At 33.3% G+C, this 17,070-nt stretch overlaps 4 protein-coding genes across 6 annotated transcripts in view; 1 reads left to right on the top strand and 3 right to left on the bottom strand.

Moving 5' to 3' along the window:
- The window catches only part of LOC116027516 (ankyrin repeat domain-containing protein 2B-like), a 4,495-nt gene extending 2,714 nt beyond the window's left edge, over positions 1–1,781 (bottom strand). Inside the window, exons 1-5 of the mRNA XM_031269222.1 lie at positions 1,684–1,781; positions 1,338–1,368; positions 840–985; positions 328–540; positions 85–233 (exon numbers count right to left, since the gene is read on the bottom strand). Of these exons, the coding sequence (XP_031125082.1) occupies positions 85–233; positions 328–540; positions 840–985; positions 1,338–1,356 (527 nt within the window). The 5' untranslated portion in view covers positions 1,357–1,368; positions 1,684–1,781. The remainder of the gene's footprint in view (positions 1–84; positions 234–327; positions 541–839; positions 986–1,337; positions 1,369–1,683) is intronic.
- The window catches only part of LOC116027221 (sterol 3-beta-glucosyltransferase UGT80B1), a 713,221-nt gene that overhangs the window by 662,568 nt on the left and 33,583 nt on the right, over positions 1–17,070 (bottom strand). The gene's annotated exons all lie outside the window — the stretch shown is intronic.
- LOC116027680 (transmembrane emp24 domain-containing protein p24delta5-like) lies at positions 3,266–7,040 on the top strand. The gene is made up of 4 exons (XM_031269398.1): positions 3,266–3,539; positions 5,713–5,922; positions 6,629–6,705; positions 6,875–7,040. The coding sequence occupies exons 1-4, from the start codon at positions 3,333–3,335 to the stop codon at positions 7,017–7,019; spliced, it is 639 nt and encodes a 212-aa protein (XP_031125258.1). The 5' UTR covers positions 3,266–3,332; the 3' UTR covers positions 7,020–7,040.
- LOC116027348 (F-box protein At1g10780) lies at positions 8,557–10,837 on the bottom strand. Of its 2 annotated transcripts, none has more exons than XM_031268916.1 (4): positions 10,611–10,837; positions 9,424–10,172; positions 9,058–9,338; positions 8,557–8,963 (listed from the first exon to the last, which is right to left on the bottom strand). In XM_031268916.1, exons 2-4 carry the CDS (start codon positions 10,166–10,168, stop codon positions 8,727–8,729), a joined length of 1,263 nt encoding a protein of 420 aa, XP_031124776.1. In that variant the 5' UTR covers positions 10,169–10,172; positions 10,611–10,837; the 3' UTR covers positions 8,557–8,726. The 2 variants fall into 2 exon arrangements, with proteins under 2 accessions (XP_031124776.1, XP_031124785.1); XM_031268925.1 differs by having other exon boundaries at positions 9,430–10,172; positions 10,611–10,836.

Below are 17,070 nucleotides of genomic sequence, written 5' to 3'. Positions count from 1 at the left end.
AAAAAAAAAAAAAAAAAAAAAAAAAAAAAAAAAAAAAAAAAAGTTGTTTCATGCCAAATCTTAATAAATATGAAAATAAATGACCTCATCATTGCAGACGGACCCCCACGTTCTATCTCTTCCAGGATTGGTTTCAAAGATGGATCTTCTTTGATGTGTGCCATTCTTTCTTCAAGTTTGTCACTCTGAGCAGGATTTGATAAACTTTCGAGCATGCTGGACATGGCTGGATCCTGGTGACATCAGGAACAGAATATAAACTCCTCAAATCAAGTTCCTCCAATGATAACAATATCTAAAAGACCTTGACAGCATGAGTATAATGACCTGCATCAATGTGTTTCCAAGCCGCTCTGCCATTGTCATAAACTCAGGATTTGCCATAACTTGTTGCATTGTTGCATAGTATTGCTGGGGATCAAAGTGGGGAATCTCATCTTCAAGACCAGCACCCTGAAAGGTGTTTTGAAGGTTCTCTGCCATTTCAGTGAATGAAGGATCTTTTGCTATCTGTTCAGCTAGGTCTTTAATGCTCGGGTCCTACATTAACCATTGTCAAGAACTGAACAACAAAGTAAAATGCAGAAAGAAATCCAAAGTCACTGAAACAAAATAGCAATAGTTATGTGGGATTGATGATTATTACAAATTTACATGGTACTATAGACCAAAATCAAACAAATTCATTTTTAAGAGCTTCAACAAATTCATTTATTTAATTCTCATTCATCCCTCAGATACTATAAACACAAAGGTAGATATATAGATTTTCCATCATAAAAAGGAACAAAAAGAATATTTCAAATTCTCATCAATCAAAAAATAAAAAGAAAGCTTACGTTTAGGAGGCCAGACAATGCCGAGAAATCAAAAGGATTTTCCATTCCAAGTCCAGCTAGAGGGTTTGCATTTCCAGGTCCGGATTGTGTCCCTGTGGGAACAGATTCTGAAGACTTCTTATTATCAGCTGTTGCGGACTTCTCATCTGAAGAATAATTACACAGGTGAACTTTACCCCAAAGAAAAAATCACAAAACACAAGAAGATCAATAAGTGTCAATCGCAAAAATAGATACAGCTCATGCACTAAGATCACACTGCTGAAATTATCATCCTAAGGAAGCAACAAGCAGGATAACAGAAATTCCAAACTGAAATCAAACATTTCTTAGTCTACTGCAAGCTTTTCCCCCAACCTTCAAATATAATGCATACTTAATCCCCTAGTCTCAATGAAACCAAACAATGCTCATTGAAGTCCAACATTTCATTCAAGCACAAACGTAAATAGCTTTTTCAAATACACAAATCACACATAGCAGTTGAAATATACGTACCGTTTGACCGTGTAGCCATAGATTTATCCGCCTGAAACCACACAAAAAAATCATCAAATCAATTTGATGAACCTAATACGTAACTACATACTTACGCACATGCAAACAAGTTTAAACAAGCCGGAAATAAGATCGTCAATGCGATTTCTCCTCTACAAATAACCAAACTATCACCAAAAACGTAAATAAACTCAACGCAATTCGATTTGACGATCCAATCAAGTAAACTCAACGACGGAGCAAATTGAAAGTATGCAAAATACGAATCTGTGATTAGATAAAACGACGAGATTGAAAATAACGCAGGAGAAATGATTGATTTGCAGCGATTAAACCGAGAAATTACGTTAGAAATGGATGGTAAGCGAGGTTTAGGAAGAAGAAGGTAGAAGTGAGACGAAATCTTCTGCTCTGCTTCTTTGCTTGAGTTGGAGATTTCGAAGTGAAAAGGAATAAATAAATAAATAAATAAAGGGTTAAAATATATTACTCCGTACTCCATATCTAATTATTACTTCTTACGACTAAAATTATTTTTAATTCAATTTTTCGTAACATTAAGATTAGTATTAGTATACAAAATTTACATATTTAGAAACTATACTAAAAATAAAAAACACACAAAAAAAATTAAATTTTTTTAAAAAATAAAAAAATACTAAAAAAAAATAAACCAAAAAAATCGATTCGATAAATAAATAGTAAGTTTGACAAAAAAAATATGACTGAGAAAGTACAATTTTTAAAAAAAATATTTTTACTATGTTTTTTGTCCGCCCACAGATTTGCTCGGGTAGGGACGTAGGGTCCATTTAAGCCCAACAAATTATTTTGTAGACCTTGATCTACCTTGCGCCAAAATAACACAATTTACATACTGAATGTTCACAATTTATAACTGAATGTTTACAATTTACATATGTAAATTGTGATGGGTCTACCTTGTAAGGTGGATTCGGGTCAATGGTATAATTATTGGCCACGAAAAATTATTCGTGGACCCGAATTTTAAAATACACAATTTATATAATGTATGTTTACAATTTACATACTGAATGTTTACAATTTACATATTGAATATTTACAATTTTATATACTAAGGGTGCGTTTGGTTCGCACATGGAATCGGAATCGGAATGGGTATCAAATACTTGGTAATGGTAATGGGTTTTGGTGAAAGTATTTAACATGTTTGGTAATTGGGTGGAATGGGAATGAGTATTAATAGTTGAGGAAGAAATGAGGAAGGGAAATGAAATCCTTATTTAATAAGGGTATGGGTTTTGTCATTAATGGAGTATTCCAAACCCATAGTAGCATTCGCAAAACTTATCATCCAAACACAAACAATCACTTTCATACCCATTCCTTATGTCTAAACCCACCAACCAAACACACCATAAATGTTCACAATTTACATATTGAATATCCACAATTTAAATTGTGAATATTCAGCATATAAGTTGTCATTTTGACCTAGGTCTACCTTGCAAGGTAAAATCCGTGTCCATGGCATAACCACAATGTGGATATATACACTTTTTAAATGATATAATATACATCGGTCACACTTGTATTATATCATCTCACGAATCCTTAATCGTAATATGGGTTGAGCCCGGTCAGTCAATATGTAAATGTAATATTTATATTAGCAAATGTAATACTAAATTCGAAATAAAATATTTGTTACTTAGAAAAACATCATACTTCAAAAGATAAATGTAATACTTTTATATTTTGGTGTAAAAATATTATTTTTTCTATTAAAATAATATTACACTTAATACAAAAATTGTAATATTTGTGGGGTGTTAACCCTTAATAAATAAATAAACATCCGGCCGTTCATGAATTTGTAAACTGACCGGTTTGCGTTCGCGGGATTTCAACAATTCGTTTTTGCAGGCTAGAATTTAAGTCCGGAGAGTGTGAACGTAACGCCAAAATCCGAAACGGACATACAGAGCAGAGGGAGAGAGAAAGAAGGAAGAAATGGCGAGGGAGAGAGGTCGCAAATGGCTGCTGTCGCTGACGATCCTCTTCATACTCTCACAGAATGGTGAAGGCATTTGGTTTCATTTGCCGGAGACCGGCTCCAAGTGTCTGTCGGAGAAAATCTACGCCGACGTGATCGTTTTGGGAAATTACTATTCTTTCTCGCCTTCACGCGCCGACCCCGCCCCCACCATCGCCGTCGAGGTTAAACCTTTTCCCCTTAAATCTCGTCCTCTCAAGTCTCATCGTGTGCTCCATTCATATTTTTACTAGTATACAAAAGTACATTGATTTTGATTCGATTTAGAGCAATGGATTTGGTATGAGCACGAGGGAGGGAGAAATTTTGCCTTACTCTCACTCCATATATTCGATCGAATTCTGTATAGAAAACGAATAGTTTTGCGTTATCAATAGGTGGATTATCACAGGAAACAGGGCTCAAAGCTGCTGGGCTGAGGGCAGTTTATCTGCTGAGCTAAGGGGATCAATATGGTTCTGCTAGCTGGTTTTCTTACAGTTGCCCAGGGGTTTAATTTTTACTTGTTGCATGCTTGTGTGTTTCATGAAATGAGTAGACAGAGGAACATGGCATAGCATATACATGGAGGTGGGAGTGTCACATTGATAGATAAATGGTGAATGAATGGTTTGAAAAAAGGAAAAGAAGAAGGTATGTGTATGAATGAGGCTGGAAAAGTTAAAGAAAAAAGGAAAAAAGAAAAACAGAGAAAGGGTTTGGATGGAGTTTGGTCCCATTGCTCTTGATATGTGCTATATGGCCGCCCGGGGGAAAATGCAGAGCTCTGTACCCGGGGGGTTGGTGCATGGCATGAGGGTGGGTTGGGTGCTAGCATTGCTTAGGGTGTTTGTTTGATTAGCTGCTTGGATAAACAATACAGAGCTCTGTACCGAGTTAGCTAGCAGGTACCCTAAGGGTGTGTCTCATTGTTTGGGTTGTAGATTCACATGATTTGCCCCGGTCAAAATACAGAGATCTGTACGGGGTGGGTTGACCTGCGGCTCAAGGGTGAGGGTACCTAGGATGTTGGGCTTGAAAGGATATGCAATGGGCATTGTTCCCACCACTTGTATGGGGCGATGGTCCTCTTGTTTTACTTGTAGTTGCATGTGGTTTGACTTGTGTGGGGGAAGGGAAGGTTGTTTACTTGCATATGATTCCCCTTATCTTGGTTAGATAGGATGTGCTTGGTGTTAGCTATGTTTTGAGCTTTGCTACCCGTGTAGGGCATTTGTTTTAGCTAGAAAGCATTTGATGTAAAGGCATATGCCTCAGTTGGTGGGGTCACTTTAGGGCCTGGGTAAGACATTTTGATTTGGAGCAATGAATTTGATACATTTGATAAAAAAAATCAAAAAAAAAATTTAACAAATTAAAAATTTAAAAAAAAAATAAAAAAAATAGGTGGATTGAATTAGAAGTTATTGAGACTCAGCAGAAGCAGAGATTCTGTAATGTAGCTATTTTGAGGTTGAGATTTTTCACAGATCTTCGCTCACAAGCCATGAAACTTTGGTCATTCCATTTGATGGATATATTGAATGTGGAGCAAACCAACTCGGAAAAGCGAAGCAGTGAGTATTCAGGTAGACCCAAGTCGGACAGCTTAGGCCTCGGCCCAAGCCTTGGCCGAGCCCTAATTAGGGTCTCGGCAGGCTAGCCCGGGGGCCGTCATGAGACCAAGTGTTGTTACAACCGTTCCCACCTCTTTAGGTGCGGTTAGGGGGTTGGCTAGTATAAAACTCTTGATATTTGTCTTGATTAGGACTTCATCTATACTGTCTAAGCAGCTATTGTAATAGCATTACACTCCCTTTGTAAATAATTTTGCAACTACATATCAATACATTTGGTTATCGAGACCCACATCACTTATTTTCCCACTACATTTCCCATCTCTATCATTCATTTGTTATTTTTCTTTATTTATTAGGTTTAATAATTCGGATCACTCGGGTTAGTTAAATCTATCACCATTATTATTATTATTATTATTATTCTTTCTTTTTCTTTTTTTTTTGTAAAATTGATATGTATCTGTTAACTAGATTGAGAAACTCGCAACTAATATTGAAGTTGTTTATTGGGTAAGTCTAACCTTGTGACCCTAGTTAGTAAAACACCACACCACAAGAAGATAAACAAACTTAAGTTATTCATAGTTGATCAATTCAAACCAAGAAGACCAAATGGCCGCTTCCACTAAAAGTCAAATTTAAAAACAGCCTGATTAACTTGGTTGAATTTTCGGTTTGAATGAGTTTTCATGCCATGGCAAATGAACATTTCATATATGAATTTTTGAACTGAATTGGTAAATATTTTTCACCATCTCTTTTTTCTTATAATGTGCAGGTTACATCACCGCTTGGAAACAACCTATATCACAAGGACAATGTAACAATGGGAGAATTTAGCTTCACAACAACTGAGGAAGGAATCTATGTTGCATGTTTTAGGGTTGATGGCCATAATTCGAGTCGGGGTTTAACTGCTAGCATTGACTGGAAAACTGGGATTTCTACAAAGGATTGGGAATCAGTTGCAAGAGTTGAGAAAATAGAGGTGACACTTTCATTGATGCACTTTTTATTACTTCAAAATTTGATGGTTTCAATCCACACTAATTTCTTTTGTATCTGGTACAAATCTAAAGTCTTTCTATAATTTTTAACTTATTTCTAATAGAAGCTACACCCATATTAATAACCACCATAAACTTTTCATTATTACTATATCATTTGGAAAGCAAGGGGTGGGGCATGGAAAAAATAATACTCCTACTTCTAAATTCTACTGTTAATTTTTACTCCCACACAATTTTAATATTGACATTTTCATTGAGACCCATAAGATGAAGATAACTAATCATCAATTACCACATCATGAAATAAAAATAAGAGAGTAGAAATATGGAGCACATGTAATAAAACTCTTTTTTATCTCTTAGCTATAGCATACTACACTACTACTAATAATTTACATTTCAATTGCTTTTTCATTCTTTTTTAAGTTCTTCGACTTTTATAAATTGACCAAATTTGACACAAAATATTTAAAAGACACTAAATTTACCCTTCTCCGTCAAGAGTATTTATGAAATTTTTATAGTCAAGAGACTAAAAATGAATGTTATTATAAGTGGTATTAACTCATAGAGGTGTATAGATGAACAAATACTACGGAGTACAATGTAATAGAGTCAGCAGTACTTAAAAAAAAAAAAAAAAAACTCAGAGAGATTAATTATCAAACTTTCTATCAATTGTAGGGTCTTGAGCTTGAGTTGAGAAAGCTTGAAGAGACAGTGAAAACAATTCGTAGAAGTACAATCGGTCTTATGCTCAGGTAAGTAACTACTTGTTCAATTTACAATACTATATTATTAATCATAACTATGTCATTTTTTCGGCTTTCTCACTCCACTTTTATCCACACCAAAAAAAAGGGCATTATTAATGTTGTTGATTATTCTTATCCTAACCCTTTTTTTGCTCATAAACTTATGCGATTCCAGAGGTTATAAGCTGCAGAAGGTCAGCATAACAACAAATGCTAGGGTGGCAAGGTTCAGCTTGATTTCTATGGGAGTTTGCATCGCTGTTTCAACTCTACAAGTATGGCAGTTGAAACGGTTTTTTGTAAAGAAGAAACTTGTTTAGGTTTTCTTTGTAAAAATTTGTCTTTGGTATGCGAAGTATACACATGTTTCCTAAATACATGTTTCAAATAGACTTCTCACTTCTCATTAGGACATTCACAATAGTTCCCCACCGGAGCTTGTGACATTCTCCCTTTTTTTTTTTTTTTTCTGGAGAGAACTTTTTCTCATCAAGATAATTTTCTCTCCTTTTCAACTATGTTCTTCCCTTTCTCCCCTTTAATTTCCACTATTAAAGATGTCCTAACATAACAATATCCCATCACATGCAAATATAAATATTAATATTAATGAGTCAAAAACCTTTACTTCAAATATTATACATATTCTATTTCAACAAACAAAAAAAAAATAGTATACATATAATAATATCAATTGTGGATTAATGGGTTCTTTTTTATCAATTGAGTATGACTACCAGTAGGGTTATTTAAAAATAAAAAATAAAAAATAAAAACCAGAAATAATAGTTGATGAGCATGGACATTTGCATGTTTTTTTTTCCTCCAAAAATAGAAAATACAAAGTAAATTTTTTATCATATTAACACCCAAATCATACCGGCAAATTATATTCTGGACCATGATAGATTATTGATAAATATTCAATTTAGGTAGTATACTAAAAATAAAATTTTAATATATTAAAAATAAACTTATATACTAGTGGTTCATGTAAATAATGATACGCAATATAATAATTGAGCCATACCCTTATATAACTTATAGGTAATTAAATCACTCTATTTTTTAGTTTTCAAAAAAAAATTACTAACTTTTCAATCGAGATATATAAATGATAAAATTTTCATATGGTATAAAGACTTGCAAGTCAACTTTATAATTTATTAAAAGCATTAAAACTTAAAATAATCATTTGTTTGTCAATAACATTGTGGTCTAGTAGCACGAAGTAATTCTCTCAAATGAAGGTCATGAGTTCGAGTTTTAGTGAAATCAATATTGACTATTTTTAACAAAGTAGTAGTACTCAATTTATACTATAACTTTTAATTTGATCATTGGCTATCAAATTCATCCAAAATGATCCCTCACCTAATTAAGTAAATTTTGTATAATTGAAGAACTATTGTGTTTAAATTGATACTTCATGTCACATTTTACTTATAAATAACTTCAATCAAACTTCATTAACCGAATTTGAAATTATAATATAGTGAAAAGACCATTTTGAGTAGAGTTAATACCCAATTTGATCCCTAGACTATTAGAATTTCATCACTTTGGTCATCGACTTCCAAACTTGCTTAATTTCATCCCCAACTATACAATTATTAACCAAAATGGTCCTAATCAAGACTATTTTAATTTGAACAAAGGACTATTTTAGATAAAAATTGCATAGTTGGAAATGAAATCGAATAAGTTTGGAAGTTGAAGACCAAAATGGTGAAATTCTAATAGTCGAGGACCAAATCAGGTATCAACTTTTTGAGTATTATCTTAGTTTAAAATGACAAAATTAGTCGCCTATGTATTGAATTTATTCTTTATTTGTGTGTATATAATCAAATTATCTGCCTAACATATATTTTGAAAATTCATGCACGAATAATGTAAAAATAAATAAAAACAGTCAATTGTGAATCAATCATCAGAGTATAAGCCTGAAAGTTCAAGCATCTTTATTATAGGACACAACAAGAATGGTATCAAATGGGAAAAAAATGGTGAAATCTCAGTAGTCACTATTCAATGGAAACAATCTTGCGGTTCATGCGACTGAATCTGCAGATATCCTCAAAAAATTCATCTGAGCTGCTGTGGCAGCTCTTCATCTGAAGAATCTTAATTTTCATGTTTCTCAAATTCTTGGCGTACCTTAGCAAGGACTCGAGAGTGCTCATTTTCTGTTCAGCATTTAGTGGTGATCTCACTGTAACAACCACCTTTTCGAGGCAAGGAATCGCGAAGCTTGAGTCTAGCTGCAAACACATAAACATGGGTAATGTCATCGCTTGTTGCGGGCTAGCAGCTAAATAGACTAACCTTTGCTTCAGAATATATAAGAGAGCTTACGTTTTTCAAGCTGTTTTTCTGGCAAAGTGCTGCAAACATAGCACCATGGATGTCGAATGTTTGCAGCTTGGGGTGGCTATTGAAGAAGTCTGCAAAATCAACCTCGGGGAAAGGCAGAAGAGCTTCAAAATCCCCTGTGAATTCCACCTTCATGAAGAGTTGTTTCACTTCGCTCGCCATTTGAAGCAGTTTGCTTATAGCATCCCAGCTCCACTGGATTCCCCTCATGGCTAAGGTCTCCAGAGCTACAAGCTTCCCAAAATCTAGCATATAAACTCGCCCTGCACGTGAAAATAACATTCGAACATAAAAAAACTGATATTACACAACTATAAAACTTGATTCAGATTGCATTAAGATTAGTACCTGTACCTGAACTGTTGGAAATAGAGAGGTTCCTCAAGAACTGAGTCTCGCGAACTTTAATCCAACTACAGCCTTGTATCTCGAGGTTTTCAAGCTTTGGGCAATTGACAGACAGAGAGCAATTACCAGCGCCATAGAAATCGAGCTTACAAAGCACTAGCTGTGGAAGCTCAATTATGACAGACCGAAGGCCCTCGCAGCCAAGCAGCAGTAGCTGCCTTATATTAGGACAGTGCTTCAATGTGGCAGAAAGTGCCATATCATCAACCCTTGCACCAACAATTTCAAGAGTCTTAAGCCTGTGGAAAGTGTCCCATTTCGGGGAATGTTTCATCAGCACACCCCAGAGCTTCAGAGACTCCAAATTACACGCAGCTCTTATAGAATCCAACTTGGAGGGACTTCCCGTGTCAGATTGGAGTTCACTTAAGTTGTCCATACGCAGCTCGAGACTCTTTAGTGATGGTCCAACAAGGGAAAGCCATGAAGCAAGACTAACCCCAGAGAACGAGCAGTAGATACAAAGCCCTTCTAATCTCTCAACCGACGAAATCATCTTCCCAATTACAGCATCAGGGTTTCCATCCTTAAAGTTGTCAAAAAGGTTCCGAGGGAAGAATAGGCTCCTAACTGTTGGCATTGTCTCCTTCCAGCGCTTGGAAACACAAGAACAATAGGCCACATCTTTGGCATTGCTTATGTGGGACAAAATATAGTACACAATGGCATCGGGTAGAGAATCCATTTCTCTGGGAACATAAATCAAACAGGTTATAGTCAATTAAAAACTCCACCCAAAATCAACAGAAAACACAAATTACTACAAATCAAATTAACTAACCTATCACACATTCACACTAAACCAACTCTAAACAGATTTGGATATAAAGATGAAACAAAATGATAATAAACAACAAAATTTCAGCAGAACTGAGAACACCAGGTAAGGAAATTAAGACATTCGGCAACTTTTAATCAAAAAAATAAACAAAACGCAATGTTTCCGAAAATTCAAACGCACAGAGCTGAATAAAGTTGGCGCGGAGCTCCAAATCTTTCAAATCCAAGAGAAAATAAACTGTAAACTGCTAGATTTACGTGCAATTCTTCAATCATTCATCCATTCAAATATATATGCACAAGGAAGAGACACAAAAGCGACGGAAACGAAAGGGAATTGAGCTTACAGCGAAGAAGATGCAGAGATTTGAGCTGCCGGGTCCGAGCTTTGGCTCCTTTTAGGCTATGTTTGACTTGGAAACCCGATTTGATAAGGGAAGGGGAAGAAGGAGAGAGAGGCGGGGTTTATAAGGGCCATTTTCAAATTTCAAAAAGTGCGAGGGTGGAGCTTTGGGATTTTGTTTTTTCGTTTTTTTTTTACTGAAAGTCTGCTTCCCTGTCTGCACGCGAAAGGTGAAGACCCGCCGCAAGCCCGCTCTGGTTTTTGAACTATTTTGATTTTTGAAAATTTTCGACCGTTTTGCCTGCCAAAGTGCCAATACGTGAAAATATGAAATTGAAACCCAAATGTCAATTCATTTGTAATTGGACTATATGGAGTCCCATTTCTTAGTCCTAACTTTTGCTCCTCGCAAATCTTTGATTTAGATTTTTTTTTAGATTCACATGATGAAAAATATTCAATTTTTATTTGACACGTCATGAAGTATAATTTGGGAGTACATGTGGTATAACTCTTTATAATTTACCTAGTATACTTTATTGACTATTACATAAGAATATGATTTGTCTTATGCACACTTTCAAATAATAATTGCGAATTTCTCTTATTATAATAACTCCAAAAAAAAAAAAAACTTAAAATCTATAAGTCATGATAGAAGACAAGATGTCGATGATAGATAAAGGTGGAATGGCATAACACTAATTCGAACTTCTTTTAAAAGCGGTTTTTCCCACCAAAAAAAATATGGACATAACAATTTTCAAACTATTTAACAAAATAAACATATATTTGTAAATATTAACCTTGATATTATAATATCAATAAATAATAAAACCAAACAAGTAAAAAAAATAATAGGGTTTCTAGCACATTTGAGTTAGTCAAACAACGAGTTTATGACATCAATGACATAAAGCTTGATTCTTTTTTGAGAACTGTCTATTGGACTCATAGTTGAGTTGGTCAATACTTGTCTATACAGATTTATCTTCTTAAAGTCCTCTATCAACTAGAGTTTTAAGAACAGTTGAATAAACTTCACCTGATATATTAAGCAGTGATTACGAATTTTCTCGTAAGAGAAAAGAGTACACAAATAAATAAACAAAATAATTATCAATTGTCAAATAATAAAATAAAGTGTTAAATGGTACTGGTACAGTACAATATAACTCAATTTGAATTTGGATCTTAAACTTCATCTCGTTGCAGATACGATTATTGACACATATGCAATTATGGATTATCTTTACTTTAACCCCCTAAAGTTTCAAAATTGCACTATACCCTCTATGTTTTTATTACTCATTTCAACGAGTGTATAGTACAAAACATTTGCAATAGGATTTTATTTATTTTTTTATATAACAAAAAAAAAATCTACTATAATGTATGCATTGACCCTACAATTCTGTCCGTTTAACGGGCGTTTGCTCCAGAATCAAACCCGAATTCACCCGAAATTATTTCCCACAAAGAGAGCTCACTTGTCATTTGAGCTACCCCATTGAGTTCAAAAGTGTATTATTTGTATATCAAATATATATTATAGAAAATAAGTTAATAAGGTACTTTCAGTACTCAAATAATATATTATTTATAAATATAATGTATATTTTTAATATACTAAAAGTACATTATTTGATAATATACAAAATAATATATTTTCAGTATTCAAATAATGTACTTTATGTGTACAAATAATATACGAAGTATTTTTATTTGTGGTCCACACAGTTGTGTTTTATGTGTGTGGACCATGGGGAAGGCTCTTCTTATCCAATAAGACAGAGCCATGCCTCTTATTAGTTTTTTTATTGTCCCAAAGGGAGTGTTTAAATAGGTGGAGTATGATTTTCATACGAAATGTCACGATTTTAATTTTTTGCTTTCAAATATTATTTATAGTGCGATTTACTTATCATGTGTAATTTGTAAACTATTACATAAAAATAAAATTTACGCAATACACACTTTCACATGGTTTGTACGAATTTTCCCTGTAACCCAAAATATTGTATAATTGCAATTTCTAGATAGTAAGGCCTTTATACAAATTTATGTAGTCATTCTTGCCGAATACGGCAAATGTTTGTTACTTTATTATATAGTACATGAGATTGTGAGAATTGAAAAATGAACTAACTTTCCATTTCAAGTTGGAGAGATGGGAGATCAAATCAAGTGAAAGTTAAAATGGGTGAGCTAGGATGTGATCATTTAACCATATAGAAAATCAAGAAAGTTATGTCTTAACTAACAAAGAAATTAGCTAGGGTTTTGAGGATGATTATCGCCACCACCCAACAAGCTAAAGAAAGTGTGGTTTGTAACGCGACTCAAGAGGGTGGTCAACTAAGTGAAGCATGATTATTGTATATTAATGTCACGGATTTGTTTTTAATAACACCCTATTGATCGAATTCGTCATATAATGGGATCTTTCTAGCTAGTGCGTTTTTACTTCTCATGTGTGATTTGTGAACTATTGCATAAGCGTGAGTTTAACCCGTGCACACCCTTAAGTATTGGTTGCGAGTTTTCCTTGTCATCCAAACAAAAAGGATGATATGAAACCTTGTTGTTTCCAACGTCACTCAAGGCATTGGTATATTGGATGATAAGTCTTACTTAAGACTTGCTTACACATTGACAATGTGAATGTTTGATTATAACAACAAATATTAGATATTTGAGGTTGACTTCTGGTGTGCAAAAGTATACAATTTGGTATTGAATTTCAAATATATATTGGCTTGATTTACCTTCTCATTGACATGACGGTTGGTCCATGATTTCATGATATAGTCCGACAAATTAAAGCCAGGAAACCTATATGTTATATATATAAAAATAAAATAAAAATTAAAGGACATGTGGTTGTATCAATTAGTCAATTACGTACCTATTTTACATCAAAACTATTAATTTGTCAATTCTAAAATTTGATTACTTGTCTGTTTGAACAATCATAGCACCTAATATAATTTTATCTCATCATTTTTTTTAGCTTTTTGCATGCATAACTTGACATGCATGCCTCGTGTCATCTTCAATTCATCTCAAATGGTTCATTAATCATTCATCAATCAACGATGATTGAACCAATTTGGTGTTAAACAGAAATTTTAATTAAATTAAGTTTTAAGGTAATAACCGATTCAACATAGACCGTGTTCATATAAAACGATGGTTACTGGATACTAATTACAGACAACGAACTCATTTTTACGGGTAGTTGTAAATATCAATACTTTTTATTTTGTCAAGATCCTCAAAATGATCAGAACTCAAAACCTTTCCCCCCCTAAAAAAAGTCATAAATTTGTTACTACTTTTCCATTTTTAGAAAAAATGATTTGTATTTTTCAAGAATGTTTGTCCAGTACAAATGGTAAGGAAACCCATTTAAATATAATATATAATTCTCTCGACGCGAGCAAACAAACATAATTTATGAGTTTTAACCTAATTTCAAATTTTATAAAATGTAACACTATTTCATGAACTTAGGTCCATTTGGAAATTTAAAAAATGACTTTTTTTTTTTTGAAAACATGAAAAATGACTTTTGAAAACTGTTTATGAGTTTTTAGTGTTTGGATGCAATAGGAAAATATTCTCCGTTGACTTGGAAAAAATGAAAGCATTTTGGCATAAAATAATTTCTGCCAATGAATTTCGCCAGTTTTCGGCGGAAACAAGTTTTTTTTAATGATAAATAATAATCCGTATTATTTTTAATATTATTATAAATATTTTTATATTCTAAATAAAATATTTAAAATATTTAATCATAGAATTATACTCATTTTTTGTTTCAGAAAATGATTCAAAACACACCAAGACAATTTTTCATAATGCAATCAAACATGAAAAATAATTAAAAAATGGTTTATGGAAAATGAGTCATTTTCCATAAAACATTTTACAGAAATCATTTTCCTCAACCGAACCTTAGCAAAATTAAACATGAAAGTTCAGCTCAGCTATGTGATTATGAATTAAGGTTTATTTTGTTATAGCAGTTGCAATTAATGCATGCTAGGAATTAGTTTGTATGGTTCAATTATTTATTAATTGTGATTTTATTTAAAGTTTAGCTACTTCTCCCCCATCCCCGTCGCCCAAAAAAAGTTTAGCTACTTGTACTCTTACTAAAATTGATAATAAACCTATAATGAGACTTAACAAGTTTAAGAGTAATTTTCATTTTTGGTCCTGCAGTTATTGGGGCATTGTCAATTTTAGTCCACATCATTAATTTTTGTCACATTGCGTCTAGTCTTATTTAGTACTTGCCACTTTTAGTTCACCGTTAAAATTTTCGTTAAATGGTTGTTCAAAAATGAGTATTTTTGGTGTTTTCATGCTTTGGTAATCTCCTTGACCCTTTGCAGTGGTTTTTCTTACACATTTTCATCCATGAAGAGGTCCGACGAAAGTCATGTGAGCCACAATACAAAGCCATGGCTTTCCCCGGACTTCTTCATTTGATGAAAATGTGTAAGAAAAATCACTACAAAGGGTAAAGGAGATGATCAAAGCATGAAAAGACCAAAATACATCTGTTTTGGACGGTAATTTGACAAAAATTTTAACGGTGGACTAAAAGTGACAATGACTAAATAAGACTGGTCGCAATGTGACAAAATTAATGAAGTGAACTAAAATTGGCAATGTCCTAATAACAATAATTCGAAAAATGAAAATGACTCCAAGTTTAATGAGTTTAATTAAAGTTCACCATATCTTCAGGGAACAAAGCATAGTAACATATTTTTTGAATAATTTTTCTCATCGTTATGAGCATGGCCTGAAGGTGTATTGTTGAGATTCCTTCGATCATTCTCTGGGAAGTTGTCCAGGTCATCAAGGAATACAATATGGGCTTCTACTTGCGCAAAAGCGATATGAATCTAGTTCTAGGTTCAAATAAAATAGAGTATTATCTCAAAATAATCCTCAGTGTAAGGATAAAGATGGATTAAAATACCTTAGACCTCACGTTAAACTCTTAGTCCCGTTAAAGATTTAGAAGAATCCTGTTGTAGCTTAAGTACCTCGATGATGCAATCTCTACTCAATTAGAGTTGGATTTAGTTTCATTCAATTCAATAACGAGTCCACAAACTTAAATCTAAGGTTGAATAGAAGAAGAATGTTCGAGTCCACGAATAAATTGATAGTCGAGTGCATGAGCTAGCCACTAATTGAGTTCACAATTAGCAATAATGTTTCTTACATAAGTGTATAGAAATTCTTAAGAGTTTAATTAAATGAAAAGCTTGAGTTCTTCTTTCATTTTTTGAAATTGGGCTTGACTTTAATTTTCAGTTGTCTTAATTATTTTGACTTGAACCCTGTGATTTTACCATTATAATTCTTTAATACGGAGTATATCAAATAGACTTCTTATTTGGTGTCTTCTTCAGAGGAAAGTTGCATCAAATTTTTACACTAAAATTGTGTTTTGGTGCCTTGTTTTCTTTGGAGATGACCTTATACTGTAAAGACAAAAATTAGGGCTTTATCATGAGTTGTTTATTACCACTTCACCATCCAACATTGCTTATCATCAACGTTGGGTGGCAGAATCGTTATCTAATCTATTTAATTGTTTATACGTACCAAATGGGACATTATTCTACTAGGGATTAGGAACTTTGGTTAGGCATCAAAGGTACTTTAAGGTTAAAATAAATTAGCATGAATGAATCTTAAATTATTTCTTACTTGGATATGGCTAGCTATCTATTATTATTGAATGTATATAATTTTGTTGTGGATACTAATATATAAGTATTTGGAGACCTGTAGAATAGTGTACGTGTGCACACATACATATATGTTTGTGTGTCTCGTATTAGTTTTGGAAGATTTATTAAACATTGACGAGAACTGATATTACAAACTTTATAAACCACTCAGTCGTTGAGTATTTTTGTGAGTGCTACCGACTTTTATTAGAGTTCAAATATGTGATCTTCTATTTGGGAGAGCTATAGAGATGTCATGGAACTACAAGCTACTGCATACTAATATATACCCATATTGAAGAGATACATTAGCCAGAAAATCTTCCGCCTTGTTATGTTTCATGAAAACATAATATTTTGTTGTTAGTTTGTCAAGTAGATAATATAAACGTTATTTTCTTTTTAAATTCACTGGAGGATAATAATATTTTTCTTTTTAAAGAAAAATCAAATCCAAGATTGTGATATTACAACTTTTTGGTTAGTAATAATAATAATAATAATAATAATAATAATAATAACAATAACAATAACAATAACAGCCACTGACCTTGTGGTCTAGTGACACTTGGTTGCACCCCATATGAAAATGGTGGGTTTCTCGCCTCAATGGAGGCGATGCTAAAACAATAACATTTTTGACAGTTTTTGTGGAGGAGAGAGAATAAAACATGGCTTGTGTGTCTGGGGGGGGGGGGGGGG

Source organism: Ipomoea triloba, chromosome 1 (assembly GCF_003576645.1).
Source record: "Ipomoea triloba cultivar NCNSP0323 chromosome 1, ASM357664v1".
Lineage (NCBI taxonomy): Eukaryota > Viridiplantae > Streptophyta > Magnoliopsida > Solanales > Convolvulaceae > Ipomoea > Ipomoea triloba.
This window is presented reverse-complemented; position numbering and strand designations above follow the sequence as displayed.

Coding starts and splice junctions, on each gene's coding strand:
- LOC116027680 (XM_031269398.1), top strand. CDS start 3,333: ATGGCGAGGGAGAGAGGTCGCAAATGGCTGCTGTCGCTGACGATCCTC. Junction 5,923..6,628: donor CAAGAGTTGAGAAAATAGAG/GTGACACTTTCA, acceptor TATCAATTGTAG/GGTCTTGAGCTTGAGTTGAG. Junction 6,706..6,874: donor ACAATCGGTCTTATGCTCAG/GTAAGTAACTAC, acceptor ATGCGATTCCAG/AGGTTATAAGCTGCAGAAGG.
- LOC116027348 (XM_031268916.1), bottom strand. CDS start 10,168: ATGGATTCTCTACCCGATGCCATTGTGTACTATATTTTGTCCCACATA. Junction 9,339..9,423: donor TTCCAACAGTTCAGGTACAG/GTACTAATCTTA, acceptor TTTCACGTGCAG/GGCGAGTTTATATGCTAGAT. Junction 8,964..9,057: donor AGAAAAACAGCTTGAAAAAC/GTAAGCTCTCTT, acceptor ATGTGTTTGCAG/CTAGACTCAAGCTTCGCGAT.